We start from the raw sequence: 15,917 nt of genomic DNA on the forward strand, positions 1-15,917 counted from the left end.
TTTACTTTAATTCCTAAGTCTATATTGTAGAGAAACACTCATACATGTGCATAAGTGTTCAAAGCAGTCATGTTTATCAGAGCAAAAACATGGAAACAAACTTTATGACCAAACAGAGAACATATCCACGGAATCCATCCATACAAGAAGTGAAAAAGAATGAGCCATAAATACACACCCACATGGATGAAATCTCACAATTGTGAGGGGAAAAATAACCAAATTGTAGACTACAGAAAGATATTTATATCAAATGTGAAAACAAGCAAAATACCACTGTGCATTGCTTAGGAATATATTCCATACACAGTAAAAAATGGAAATGGTAACCATAAAATTCAGGATAGCAGCTATCTTCAGGTAGAAGAGAAGCTATTAGGGAAGGACAGCTGAATTAGCACATCTGAAGCTGGAGGGTGGATACAGGTACTCAACATATTATTATTATTAAAATATTTTTAAACGTTCATGATCCATATGTACACAGGCATTTTGTTCCATGAAAAAATGAGATGTAAAACTGGGTTGTAGGGCATATCATTTTTGTGTGATGTGTTGTTAGAGAACATACCCATATATTGTTATTTATGCATAGAATACTTCTGAAAGGACACAAATCACTACAGAAACTGCCTCTCAGAAGCACTGGGTAGGAGGGGGAAGAAAAGGGAAGAAGATTTACAACTACTCTTTTAAATTTGTATTTGTTACTCTGTGTGTGTGTGTGTGTGTGTGTGTGTATGCATTGTCTTTTCAAACAACAAATTTAACCTTTGTCCTTAACCCAGTGGTCTGGAAGGTAAGTATTAAACGACACGAAAGAAGAGAAAAGGTGAAGGAGATTACCAGAGTGACGAGAATCCCTGACCCCGGCATTGATAGAAATGGCCAAAGGCTGCAGTCGTGGGTCCCCTCCGCCCGCCATGCCTGACCAGTGGCCCTTTCCTTCTCCCATCGGGTCTCTGCAGAAGGTTCTTCTGCCTTCTCACAGCTTTGACCCACTGAAACAGAACTAGTATTTCTTCTACAAGACCATTCTTAGCTCTTCTAACTCCCACCCCATCAACCCTCGAGTCTCCACTGATGGCCAGTCTACTGTTCTAACCAATGCCTTCACGCATAAGTTGCTACATGGTCTGATCCAATTTAAATTCAGGCCCCTCTCCAGGACCAGTCTTGGCGATATGGAAGGGGGGCAGGGAAGTGCTGGGTAGAGAAGAGCATGGTCCCTGGCTAGGGCTCCACCCTAGGGAGCCCACAGACATAGGTGAGGACAGGCATTTCTGTTCTCTGCCCAAATGTTGCATTTCCCAAGACCAGCCTGGCCTGCGATGTCCCCGTACTGTGCCTATAAAAGCCCTGAGACCCTAGCAGGCAGGCACACAAGCAGCTGGACATGGAGGGGAAGGGAGCCCACCGGTGGAAGAGCACACCGGCAGATGCTGGCAGGCCATCGGAAGGTGGCGCAACCCGGAATTTGGCCTGGGCAGTTGGAGGAGAGCCCAGGCCGCTGAACAGCCCCGCTCAGGGGAAAACAATCTCCCTTCTGGCTCCACCATCTGCTGAGAGCTACTTCCACTCAAGAAAACTTTGCACGCATTCTCCAAGCCCATGAGCAATCCAATTCTTCTGGTACACCAAGACAAGAAACCCCGGAATACAGAAGGCCTCTGTCCTTGTGATAAGGCAGGGGGCGTCTAATGGCCGAGCACGGTGGCTCATGCCTGTCATCCCAGCACTTTGGGAGGCAGAGGTGGGCGGATCACCTGAGGTCAGGAGCTGGAGACCAGCCTGGCCAACATGGCAAAACCCCGTCTCTATCAAAAATACAAGAATTAGTCAGGTGTGGTGGCTCGTGCCTGTAATCCAGCTACTTGGGAGGCTGACACAGGAGAATCACTTGAACCTGGGAGGTGGAGGTTGCTTTGAGCTGCAGTCGCACTACTGCACTCCAGCCTGGGCAGACACTGCTAAAAAAAAAAAAAAAAAAAAGACAGGGAGTTCTAATTGTGCAAACAAATACAAGCTACCTATGGACAGCTAAACTAAAAGAGCACCCTATAACATACACCCACTGGGGCCTCAGGAGCTGTAAATGTTCACCCCTAGACACTGCCACACAGTCAGAGCCCCACAGCCTGCTCGTCTGCATGCTCCTCCATGAGTTTGAGGCAGCACCAAAGAAGTGAGCCACACTCCCATCACATACCCTGAAAGGTAGAAAAGGGAACTCTGTCCATTTTAAACAGCAGCTTGTCTGCATGCCAAGTGGGCTCTTACTAGCATCTCTTTCCCTAGTTCTCCCTGTTAAACTGTACCCGGGGATCCAGATTTGCTTATCTGTATCTACCATCTCTAATTGCTTAACACTAACATTTCCATTCTATTCCACAGCACGCTTAGGCTTGAACTTCTCCACATTCTGGTTCAAGTAAGTCAACCCCTCTTTAGGGAGAACTACATCCTCTCTTTAGGGAGAACTCTGTTCTTCTGGCCTGCTTCTCCATTGGGCAAAATCCCTGCATCACTGTTCTGGGTCCTTGGCAAGGACAGCAGCGCCTTCTCTTGGAGTGACACCTGCTTCAAGATCAGAGCACTGGTCATGGCAATAGCCCTTGGTTTTTGTATTGTTTTGTCTGAGACAGAGTCATCCAGGCTGGAGTGCAATGGCGCAATCTTGGCTCACTGCAACCTCTACCTCCTGAGTGGGGTTCAAACAATTCTCCAGCCTCAGCCTACCTAGTAGCTGGGAATACAGGCACGTACCACCACACCTGGCTAATTTTTGTATTTTTAGTAGAGATGGGGTTTCACCATCCTGGCTGGGCTGGTCTTGAACTCTTGACCTGGTGATCTGCCTACCTGGACCCCCAAAGTGCTTGGATTACAGATGTGAGCCACAATGCCCGACCAAGCCCTTAGTTTTCTTAGCTGGCTTCTACTACTGGACTGGGGCAGTGAGCTGGGGCAATGGTGATCAGGGCCAAGTTTTCTCACCCTGCTGTGCCTAGGGTAGATTCTGCCCAGATTCATCAGCTGCTCTTGTCTGGAACAGAGCTTCTGCAACAGAGTTGAGGGTAAGGACAGATGCTGACAGCCTGACGTTCCTAGGGAGATGCCACAGCCCTAGACCAGAAGCTGGCAGGAGAGTCCAGTGTTCCTGGCTGTACCTGCACAGGGCAGAGCTTCTGTCTCCCTCCCCGAGGGGTGGTGTGGGTGATGGAGCTGGTCCTGGCTCCCTCCCCGAGAGCTTGAAGACTGTCATCCATAAATGTTGCTCCATTTCCTAAGAGCACTTAGAACAATCTTCACAGGTTTAAAATAGTTTTTAAAAAATAATTTTCACCAGTTATAATTTTTTTATGCTACTGAGAGGGTCGAGGAAGCTCGTCACACACAAATCCATTAAAGAAGACTTCTTAGAAGCAGAATTTTATACATTCAGTTGAAAAAAGATCAGTTCTGTTCTGCTTGACTACACAAGGTCCTAGGCTGATGATCTGTAAGTTCTCTTCTGGTTCTAATAATATGAGTTGATATTTTGATCATTTTCTTCAAATTACTATATAGAGATATTTAATATAGATGTCTCTATTTCCTATGCTACTTTCATAATCTAGAATACACCATTCTCAGAAATTTAATAAGTGACAAGTAATAGTGGTAATAAATGTCTTGGATACTCAGCTGATTTTGCATATATTTCTAGAGATGGGCTAAGATGCAGCCCAAATATAAAATTCATTCATCCCCCAAAGCTATAAAGAAAGTAGCCAGTGTTATTGTGCAACTCTCTTAGCAACGGCTGAATGACACTTACCAAAGGTAAAACTGGTCTAGAAAGGGCTTAAAGATACATCTATCCTGTACACCTACAATATCAATTTACCAATATTCGCTCTTGCCTAATACTAAGAGAAGCATTCATTTGTTTTAAGCAAAAGAAAATGTAGTTATTTAAGTCAATGTCTACCAAGTCACAGGCCCTGTGTTAGCTACAGGACACGCAGGAGAGACATGACCTCTTCCTCTCCAGGGGGAGCCTACAGACCAGAGCTATGAAACAACACAACCACACAACAAAGGTACATGCAGGGGGACCGGAAGAGCAGGGACGAAGGGCCACTAAACTGGCAGATTAAGGATGAAAAAGCATTTATTAGAAGGGAAAACAACCGACCAATCATTTCAGGTAGAGAAAATGGCTAGAGATGTGGCTGCTCAGAGAGTATGGGGCATTCATCAGAGGAATAACAGTCTCAGGACTGGAAAGAAAGAGCAAGAGAAAGTCACAGATGTGAAGGTAAGAAGGGATCAGATAATGAAAGTCACTAAGGTCTTCACCCAGGTCAACAGGGTTCTAGTTACATTTCAGAAACGTAACTGCAGTGGCTCTAGAAAGCCACAGGAAGGCCACAGGGAGATGCAGTCTCTCCTCTGGCTCTGATTCAGAGGCACAGGCAGATGGCCCCCTTGCAGATAGGGTGACCCAAGGCTTTTAGATGAAAAACTGACCAATTTGTGCTAATGGGCAGTAAGAAGAGGATGGTCTTCAGGGTGACTCCTAAGCTTAAGCTTAGGTGACTAGAGGATAGGGACAGCAAAAACTGTGGTAACCAATAAAGAAATGTGTGTGTTACAGATGCTCACGGTAGGCGGCTATGTGGCCACCAGGTATAAGGCTATGTTAACGAACATCTCAACACAGATGTGTCCTCGGGAGTGGGGAAGGGACCCAAAGCACAGATTCTGGCCTGTGGATGTGAGCTGACACAGGAGAGGAGCTAAACTCATCCAGTAGGAGGCAGTACAGGCATACTCTCTATCAGGGAGCATCAACAACAGTATGGCAGACAGAGAGGAAAGAGCCAGTGAGTGAACCAATATGTGATCTGAACTCCTACTTGAGTCAAATAATAAAAGCAAAGCAAGTATTAAAACACAGCACACATAAAACCTGGAGGACACTGGTCATTGTAATCCTCAAGTTGCTTAACATCTGAAAAGAATTTAAAAGTACTTTGGGAGTAAGTCCAGAAAAATAAAGGGGATTTTACTAAAATAGATATTACCTATTCTGAAATAGCCATCTTCTAATCGTTTGTCTTTGGTTTCTTTGCTTATTTCCAAACCTTCACTCTAAAATAAAACAAAAGCATTAATTTCAAAAATAATTCCTTCTATGTATCCTAAGTTATCAATGTATCTTAGTATATATCTTTCTGTGACACAGCCATTCCTAAAAAGAGAAATATCATCTCAGACTTGAACTTTAAAAAACGTATTATATTAATAATAAAAGATGTTTTCTTAAGCCATCTTTTGAATTGCTATATAATATATTGGTGGTTGGAAATAAAACATTAAATCAATTAAGAAGAACAGTATTTTCTATTAAAACTATCTATAGAAGAACTGTGTAGTTAACTTGAAAGAAATCCAAGGATTCCTTAGAGACCAAAGAATTAAACTGTGTATCAATTAACCAGCATTAAAAACACATAGATTTTGGGACTCAAAATACAAATAGCGAGAAAACACTGAAGAAAACAATTATTAATTTATTTTCCTAGTAGAAATGTTATTTGCAACCTCCACCTTCGAGGTTCAAGTGATTCTCGTGCCTCAGCCTCCTAAGTAGCTGGGACTACAGGCATATGCCACCATGCCTGGCTAATTTTTGTATTTTTAGTAGAGATGGGTTTTGCCATGTTGGCCACGCTGGTTTCAAACTCCTGACCTCAAATGATTTACCCGCCTCAGCCTCCCAAAGTGCTGGGATTACAGACGTGAGCCACCATGTCTAGCTGTTATTTTCTAAGGCAAAACAAAATGAAGACTCTTTCTATGAATGGGTAAATGTGATCATCAAATATATGGGTGCTTCATATTTCAAAAAATTAATGTTATTCATCAATGAGTCCTGCAAATTATAAGAATTTTCTTTCCCCTTAAAAATAAGAAAAGCTTCAAGCTAAGTCTACCAGTATTAGTTGTTAGGGAAAGGTAAGAGGAAAAAGCAGTCATACCTTAAAAGGCAAAACTTCCACAGTTGTGTTTAGCAAAATGTCTCCGGGATGTTCTTGGTTGCCGCTATGGAACAGGTAACTGAAAATACAAACGTCAAAATAAAAACACAAGTTGGGCTGGATTTTATAAAGATTCAAGAAAATGACCTTTCCTCAGAGTCAGCCTTTCTAAACAAGACTCTAAGCAAGCAAAGTTGACAACACTAGAGCTTGTAATAACTGCACAGTGTGTGTTCTGAATGGCTGCAGGGAATTTGAAAACTTAAGAGCATGACCCTAGGTGATAACGTTCATTCCTTCTGTCAGAAACAATTATGTCGCTGCTTATCATAATAATGTACCTAGATTTTTTCAAAAAGGATGACAGTTTTATGTCACTGTCTATAATGTTTTAAATATTTAAACCTCTTCCCTGGAATAATCAAAATTATAACACCTATATAATACTGCTGTGTCTTGTGTCTGAAAAAAACTTCACTAGGAAAATGAATAGTCATGACAAGTCCAAAGACTAGTTCTAGGCTAGGCGTAGTGGTTCACACACCTGTAATCCCAGCACCTTGGGAGACTGAGGAGGGAGGATCACTTGAGGTCAGGGGTTCAAGACAAGCCTGGACAACATAGTGAGACCTCACCACTATAAAAAATAAAAAAACTAGCTAGGCATGGTGTTTGCACCTGTAGTCCCCAGCTACTCAGGAAGCTAAGGAGAGACGGCCACTTCAGCTTAGCCTAGAAGGTCTAAGCTACAATGGGCGGTGATCATGCCACTGCATTCTGGCCTGGGTAACAGAGCAAGACCTCATCTCTAAATAATAATAATAGTAATAAATAATTATAATAAAGGAAACAGACTAGTTCTATTCAATACAAATAACTTTAATGTTAGTCGACTAAAAGTAAATTACCTCTTAAAATATCTGAATAATTCCATTTGTTAATATTCAAGAAGCATTTGAAGAATGACTAATTATTGATATATGGTGACAGATCTAAAACACTCTCTGGGTATGAGTATAATACTCTGCTTTGATACTCTGAAAACAAACTAATAAGTATGCATATGTGTCAGTGTATGGGGAAGGGCAGAAACAAGATAAGACAGGCAAAACATGTCTGAATCTAAACCTAAATTTAGTTCAGTTGCATGGTCAAAAGTTTAGGCTTAGGAGTCAGAAAGACCTGGGTCCAAATCCTGGGTCTCTCAGGATTACTAGCATTTTCACCTTTCAAGAGTTTCCTCAGTTTTATGAGCCTGAGTTTCTTCTATATAATGCAGATAGTCCCATCTAACTCATATAACTTCAGTTCATGAGAACTGACAAAAAGTCCCCTGCACATTCAAAATGCTTGGCCAAGTGACAGTTACAGTATGGTGATGATACAGCGGCGGGACAGTAGATGCGGCTATAAAAGGGTAACATGGGGATCCTTGGGGTGATAGAAATGGTACTTAACTTGACACACTGGTGTCAAAACCACAGTCTGCAAGCTGCTACCCTTGGGGAAGTGGGGTGATAGGTATACAGGATATCTCAGTTTTATTTCTTAAAGCTGCATGTGAAACTATACTTTCTCAAAAGTCACAGATTAAGAAAAAGAAATTGACTGTTGAGGGAAAAAGCACAAAAAATAGACATATCCAGCCAAATGAAATCATCCGTGTTATCTCACCTCTATTAACAGTTTGATAGATTGTTTGTAGATTCGTTCTATGAACATAGTATGTGTAAAATATTTTTATTATTTCAAAAAACCCTTCTATAATCTATAATTCTATACTCTCTATATAGAATTCTATATATTCTATAATCCTATATACATATAATGCTATAATCTATAAGATAATCTACAAGGATATTCTATAAAGTTATATTTGTTTTTTACCCCACTTAGTGTATATCTAAAAAAGTTTTCATGTCAATCCTGTTAATCTATGTCATTATTTTTAATGACTGCTTACAGCATTCCAATGGGTGGCAGTATCAGTTTATTTAACCAAACACATCTATGCTGTTTCTAATTCTATGCTGGCTCTCTGAGTGGTAAACAATATCTCAAAGTGCAGAGTATTATTAATAGTATAAAAATGAGCTTTAACAGCAAAACAAATGCTCATGCAAGTGCAAAACAATATTCAAAACTGCTTCTGTATGTTCTTCCAGTGGTACTCCCACTGCTTAGAACACTTTTACAACTTGAATTCCTCTTTGAAACCAGTTTAGAGTAACAAAAGAAAATTAGTAACATCGTATCACAGCTCTGCATTGCTTTGACCGCCTCAAATCGAATTACTGAAAATAATTCCTGGTAGATTCTAAAAATCAAATCGGCCCTCCCATCAGGACATCTACAATGAAATACCACAGAGTGGGGAACTATGTTCTTTTAAGTATGCCATGGCCAGTCTGGGGAACACATCCAAAACTGAAGAAGGTCTGAGGAATCATGACTGTTAAATTAAAAATTGGCCAGGCATGGTGGATCACCTGAGGTTGGGAGTTTGAGACCAGCCTGGCCAACATGGTGAAACCCCGTCTCTACTAAAAATACAAACAAAATTAGCTAGGCATGGTAGCAGGCATCTATAATCCCAGCTACTTGGGAGGCTGAGGCAGGAGACTCTCTTGAACCTGGGAGACAGTTTGCAGTGAGCTGAGATTGTACCACTGCACTTCAGCCTGGGTGACAGAGTAAGACTCCATCTCAAAAAAAAAAAAAAGAAAGAAAGAAAGAAAGAAAGTTCTAAATTTTGTAAAATGAACATAAAGGCTCAAAAACATAAGAGGGTTATAAATTTCCCCATGGTGTATTGAAAATAATCTAACATTTGTAAAACCATTGACTAAGTCTAGTCATATTCTGTCAAATTTATCATTTCAACTAAATTGCTGGGCTAATTAACTAGCTCCAGATCAAATTTCAAGGGACATGCCAGGATAAAAACATGAACACTAATTTGAGAGTTCTAAATAAAAGTATTAAAAAATTATACTAGACGTAAGTTCAGAAATACCAATGAAGTTCACCAAATGTATTAAATGTCGACGTTACATCTGAAAATAACATACTCATTTTATTATGGAGTTATTTTACATGTAATTTACAGCCCAGCATCTTGGGACCCACTGTGTCCCCTGTCGTGCACACACACAAAAATCTATTATAAATCATGTTTATGAATAAGACGTCTGAATTGTAAGACCACATACATTTCAATGATCACCAACCTTTCTACATTGACTGGTTTATCAAATTTAAACAAGATGTAGTCTCCAGCTGTCGGTGTGATAGCCCAGAAGAAATCCTCCCCCATGTAAGTCTTCTCCAGTGTATGCCCTTGGTAGACCTTCAAGGAAGTAGATACCTCCGCAGGTGGGTTTACATGAATTTTAAGAAGTAATGGTTTCATGTAATCTTTATCCTGGGAGCAAAGACATATACGCTATTAAATAATATACAGTTTATTTAAGAAAAACAATAATTACACCTTAAATAACAAGTTGTAAGTTCATGAGAAAATAAAATTAAGTCACCAACCGTTAGTTTTTGGATTTTTCCTGATAGTGATGAGTGCAGACCAACATGTTGGAAAAGGGAAGGTCTGAAGCGAATTCGCAGATTTGCTTTCTGTCTATCACAATGTTTCTAAATATTTAAAAAGAAATCACATTAGTGTTGCATAATAAAGTGAAATCTTGCCCTCACCTGGAAAATGAGAAGTCCTTTATTGAAGTATTGAAAAGAAGGGCCAGGTGCAGTGGCTCATGCCTGTAATCCAGCACACTGAGAGGTTGAGGCAGGTAGATAACCTGAGGTCAGGAGTTAGAGACCAGCCTGGCCACCATGGTTGAAACCCCGTCCATTTCTACTAAAAATATAAAAATCAGCCAGGTGTGGTGGTGCACACCTATCATCCCAGCTACTCCAGAGACTGAGGCAGGAGAATCTAATGAACCCAGGAGGCAGAGGTTGCAGTGAGCTGAGATCATACCACTGCACTCCAGCCTGGGCAAAAGAGCAAGACTCTGTCTCAAAAAAAAAAAAAAAAAATTGGAAAAGAAAACAACTTCAAGTCATAATTACAAGTCATATTTTTTTCTGGTCTTTGAGGTACTAATAGATTTGCTGCTTGACTGATAAACAGCCATGATCCAGAAATTTAAAATAAGCATAGTTAAGGGAAGAGTGAAGGGTTTAATTTCTACCATCCTTCAACACATGTCAATAAACATTTGACTTTTAATATTAAAATGCATGAACTATAGACTAGGGGGTTAGTTCAAATATACAAACTATTTTTGATTAAATAATATAACAAAGAATTTGCAAATTATAAGTGGCACATTTTGTTGCATGAAAGCAATTTGAAAACGTGAGGCAATCACTTGCCTAGAAATAAGTAAACAATATTAAAAACTCCGCAGAACAATCTCTGTCAACACAGGACAGGACACCTATGTTTCAACTCGCAGTGCCTCACGGCCCAGGCGTTCCATCACAACCTATCCTCATGTGTGGTCCTGCTGTGTGAAGGCTGTGCAACACCAAGGGCCACCTTGACAAATATTTTTAAACTTTTCATTTTCAATGACTTATGTAAGTTTGGGGCTGAAAATTTTTGAAAAAAACATCTTTATAAGAAATTTACACTTGGCTGGGTGTGGTGGGTCACACTTGTAATCCCAGGACTTTGGGAGGTCAAGGTGGGTGGATCATGAGGTCAGAAGACGGAGACCAGGCTGACCAACATGCTGAAACCCCATCTCTACTAAAAATACAAAAATTAACTGGGCATGGTGGTGCGCTCCTGTAGACCTGGCTACTTGAGAGGCTGAGGCAGGAGAATGGCTTGAACTCGGGAGGCAGAGGTTGCAGTGAGCCGAGACTGAGGCATGGTGACAGTCTGCCAGGTATGGTAGCATGCCCCTGTAATCCCAGCTACTGGGAAGCTGAGGCAGGAGAATTGCTTGAAACTGGGAAGCAGAGACCGCAGGAAGCTGAGATTGCACCATTACAGTCCAGTCTGGGCAATATGAGCAAGACTCCATCTCAAAAAAGGGGAGAGAGAGAGAGAGAGAGAGAGAGAGAGAGGGGGAAAGAGAGAAAGAAAGAAAAAGAAAGAAAGGAGGGAGGGAGGGAGGGAGGGAGGGAGGGAGGGAGGGAGGGAGGGAGGGAGGGAGGGAGGGAGGGAGGGAGAGAAATTTACACTTTAGAAGACTTATAATAATATATGGGGTGCTAAAATGCCTACTTCTCAAGAGGTTTCACCTCACTGGCATTATTACTGACACTACAATACAGGTGAAACAGTGTATTTTCTCTGCACAAATACTCAAGTGGAAGGAGAAAGAACGGGAGCAGAATCAAAGGAAGGGCAAAGGGCAGGAGAGAGAGAAGACCGAGGAGCACGAGGGTAAGGAGAGAGCAAAACCACTGAGACAGTGTCTGGAACTCAGCCTGTCACTCCCGGGGCAATGGAAGGACTTGGGCCGAAGGGTCCAAGCAGGCTGATAACCCTTTGAGACAATGTGTGAATGACTCGAATGGTTTCTGGGACCATGGACCACTGTCACAGGATGTGATGACAGGGTCCTGGACGTTCTAGGGGAAGCAACTGAAGAATTACAGGCCACAGGAAAACATGGACTATAGAAGGATCAAAGAATGGAATAAATTATCCAAAAGTTTGTGTACCCAAATTTATGGATGATTTAGAGGGTTTTGTGGTTTTAATTTTTACTATCAGATTTTTTCACCTCACAGGCTCATTTTAGAACCTAACCACATATTAAATAATACTGCACAGGACGAATGAAATGCAAGTGTATTGTAAGAGGTTAGAGATGACATTAACTTTTTTGTGTCCTACAATAAAAATTTCCATAAATCACAGTGAAAACACATGTAAGGACTAAGATCTTTAAAAAATGATTTGTTTAAAACAATGTATATGTTCAACTAATTCTTGGGAAACAGACACTCTGCTGTTTTGCTAAACTCCCTGATTTCCTCTAACTAAGAATGTAGTGGTGGTGGTGGTGGTGGTGGTGGTCTTTTTAATTTTTGTCTTTTTAAAACAGAATGCAATAACAGCCTACAGACACCAGAAGGGAATATCCTCAACACTAGCTGGCAGGTATAAGGATCCAACTATTCTAGGAACTGTATGGTCTTGAAGGCAAACTAATGCTTACTGATTACAATGAATGGTAAGTCAACTCTATAATGACATGTTCTTAAAATAATACTTATCATTACACATCAAAATGGACATTCTTAAGAACTGGTACTTTTATATTTTGTTTGTGCTTATACCAAATAAATTAAAAGCTGTATTTTTTTTTTCAGAGATACTATTCAACTCAGACTAGGAAAACATACCTAATTATTCTTTTTTTTATAATTTTTTTTTTTTTTTTTGTAGAGATGGGTCTTGATATGTTGCCCAGGCTAGTCCTGAACTCCTGGGCTCAAATGATCCTCCAGTCTTGGCCTTCCAAGGTGCTAGGATTACAGGTGTGAGCCGCTGCACCTGGCCTAATTACTCTTTATAATAAGATCTCTATGGCAATAACTTGCTATCTGAATGATCAAAGCAAAAATTATTATTCACTTACTTGACTGCAACAATCATCCCACAGGTAAGCATATTATTATGAACACTGGCTTTTTCTGAGTAACACACTGAAAGGTATATTAACGTGTCATTGTTTTGGTGTAAAACATTACTTCTATTTTATTCCTCATTTCCAGATGTGTTAAGAGTCTAATATTGTCCCCAGTATATATGGAAAAAAGAGAGTGAACAGGAAATATGAAGAAAACAAACGGAAATGACATTCCATGCAAGAACAGATATGACCAACATCTATAGCCAATAGGTTAGTGAACCACCAGGGCCTACAGACACTAGAAACATTTATCAGCAACTTAAAGAATGTCTATCATCTTGCAACAGCTTCCTGCTTTACAGGATTTTCCACTGCTATCTAAAAGTCCTTCTAATACAGGAACTTTTTATCAGCTCCAGAAAGAAGTTTTATATCACCTATCTATTTATTTGCAAAATCTCTAAAAGTCATTTTCACAAAATACAGAAAAGAAACTCCCTCCACTCTGGTGATGAACTTACTGCATCTTTTTCAGGGTTGCAGACTTTCACCCAAAGAATATGGTCCAAGAGCCAATCAATGGGTTTCTCCTTGTAAAACATGAATATAAATTCTACAATCAGAGTAAGATCCGGTGCTTGAAACATTTTGCCTGAAAAGATATTCCCAGTTAATAATTGCAATAAAGAAACCAAACACCAAAATGGCTTACATTTGTAAAATCTTGTCCACTACATACACTGAAGCTTGTGCTTTCAACTATAAATCATCAAAAACAATTTATCCATTTGTATAATCAAAATTAAACAAAGCTGCTTCAGCTAAACTTCCTCTTGAGCTGTCACCTGGGTGTAAACAGATGTAGTGAGCTCCTGATATTATTATAATAATCTATCGTATACCTACGGACCCAAAGCATTCAAAAAAAAAAGTCAGAGATTTCCCTTTCTTTTCTTACTAAGATTCTTCCCATTTAAAAAAAGGAACAAAGAGGTTTAGGTAAAAAATTTTCATCTAAATCAATAAATGCAAAAAACAAGGACTCCTTTTCTCTTCACCGAAGAATTCACAAGTAAAGATGGTTTTTGACTCTTAAGTTTTGAGTTAAATGATCAAGAAGGTAAAAGGTCCAGCCTCTAAGGCTCAAAAGTTTTAAAAAGTATCATAGGAGATGCAATGCTATCCTCTGAGTATTATTTGAGCACTATAAATCTTCTTCAGTTCTTCAACTTTAAACATATTATTTTTTTTCTCTTGCCTCAGCCTCCTAGGTAGTTGGGATTACAGACACCTGCCACCACACCAAGCTAATTTTTGTATTTTTAGTAGAGACAGGGTTTCACCATGTTGGCCAGGCTGGTCTCGAACTCCTGACCTGAGGTGATCTGCCCACCTAGGCCTCCCAAAGTGCTGGGATTACAGGTTTGAGCCACTGCATCTGGCCAACTTTAAACATATTCTTTATAGCTGGCTAAATTTGAAACATTAGCCAAAAAACATTTAGAAATGAGTGCCCCAACTAGTTACGAAAAAAAGAATGAAAATTAATCACCAAATGCATTGCATGAAAATACTGGGAATTTATATGAGAAAACCCTTTGTGGCACTCTTTTTAGAAGAACCCCAATCTTATGTTAACAAAGGGGCTGGAAATGTCAGAGAAGAAAAAATCAAACATGCTCACCAGGACCATGCTTGGCACTGTGAAGAACTCTAGAGTAAATATAACCGTCTTAGAAGTCTCCAAATTCTGGGTTGACTTTCATCACGTCATACAAAGAGATTTACCTAAGTTAAGTTTTCTCAAAAACAATCCATTTCCATAGAAAAAAATAACTTTAAGACAAATAAGTACTTTGTTTTAGATTCTGAGAGTCGCAGTTATTTCTGAAAAGTAGGTAAGTGTGACACTTTTCTTACCGATGAAGCCCAGCTGGGAAAACTCAAGAATCATCCATTCCTCAGAAGAAAGTTGAAGCGCAAAATTTTTTATGGTATTAAAATAATTTTGTTTGACAATAATATCATCTTCAAGCTAGAAAAAATTGAACAATCATATTCATACATCAAAAAGAGAAGGAAAGGTATTGACAGAAGGACATTATTATGGAAAAATACAAGCACACTTTTATCATGAAAATCGAGAAAACAATGGCAAGAACAATAAAAATATAAAACTAGATATTATTAAAAGAAAGTGAAGAAAATAAAATGGAAGACATACACTGTAAGTCAACTAAACCACTCCTTTACTATGAGAAATATCGAGAAAAACGAGAATATCATTTTCAAGTAAACAGCGGGAAAGATGTTGACATGAGAGTGGATGGGGCAGAAAGAGAACAAAATAAAGGTCTTATCACAGCAGGAGTTATGGGGAGGGAGGGGGAAAAAGAAAGAGGAGGATATCAGGATACAGTCTACGGGAAAGAAAGCACAGAGAAAGTTTAAACTGCATTTAGTAGTCTTATTGCTAGTAGTGATAATGGTATTGATATTTTGAAGCTATTTTAGGTATATTATAGAATAAAAATTATACTATTGGGATATCATTGAAAACCAAGGCCTTTGATATAAAAGAAAATAAATACATGTAAAAATTCAAAAAGCTAAGTAAAAACCGTATAATTTTATTACAACCCTAAAGTCTTACATTTTAATCCAGTTTGAATTGGAGCTATCTATACAAACTTGTGATTTTTTTCCTCTGTAAAATAAAATATGCTTTTTCTTGCAGAAAGTCCTAGGAGCAAAAACAACACAATAGCAATGAGCACCTTTAAGTGCCCAGATCGTGTTCCTACATACCACACACCTTGAAGAAGAACAGAGCTCCTCAGAAATGATCAACTCTAGATCCGGGATAGGAAATGTGCAAGATGTGCTAATCATCAAAGAATCAGTCAAGATTACTGAGGCTAGGCACAGTGGCTCATGCCTGTAATCCCAGCACTTCGGGGGGCCAAAGCAGGGGGATGGCTTGAGTTTCCCAGGGGTTCAAGATGAGCCTAGGCAACATAGCAAGACCTCATCTCCACAGAAAATAAAAAAGCTAGCTGGGCGTGTTCATGGGTACCTGTAGTCCTCCTAGCTACTCAGAAGGCTGAGGCAGGAGGATCACTTGAGCCCAAAAAGATTGCTGGACTTATGTAGAAAGGATATAAAAGCCAATTTGAAGGGGTTCCCACTGGATTATGATATACCAATGAAAGCATCAATAACACTAATGACTGCAATGGATTGAGGCAAATCAAACGTTTTTGTTTTATTTTGA

General features: G+C 39.8%; 1 protein-coding gene across 5 annotated transcripts in view; it reads right to left on the reverse strand.

The window, feature by feature from the left end:
- Nucleotides 1–15,917, reverse strand: part of MGAT4A (alpha-1,3-mannosyl-glycoprotein 4-beta-N-acetylglucosaminyltransferase A) — a 119,515-nt gene that overhangs the window by 17,214 nt on the left and 86,384 nt on the right. For all 5 annotated transcript variants that reach the window (XM_078348745.1, XM_035271686.3, XM_078348744.1 and 2 more), the window contains 6 exons: nt 14,564–14,678; nt 13,165–13,295; nt 9,570–9,677; nt 9,260–9,453; nt 6,030–6,108; nt 5,073–5,139 (listed from right to left, as the gene is read on the reverse strand). In XM_078348745.1, coding sequence (XP_078204871.1) covers nt 5,073–5,139; nt 6,030–6,108; nt 9,260–9,453; nt 9,570–9,677; nt 13,165–13,295; nt 14,564–14,678 — 694 coding nt within the window. The remainder of the gene's footprint in view (nt 1–5,072; nt 5,140–6,029; nt 6,109–9,259; nt 9,454–9,569; nt 9,678–13,164; nt 13,296–14,563; nt 14,679–15,917) is intronic.

Source organism: Callithrix jacchus, chromosome 14 (genome assembly GCF_049354715.1).
Source record: "Callithrix jacchus isolate 240 chromosome 14, calJac240_pri, whole genome shotgun sequence".
Lineage (NCBI taxonomy): Eukaryota > Metazoa > Chordata > Mammalia > Primates > Cebidae > Callithrix > Callithrix jacchus.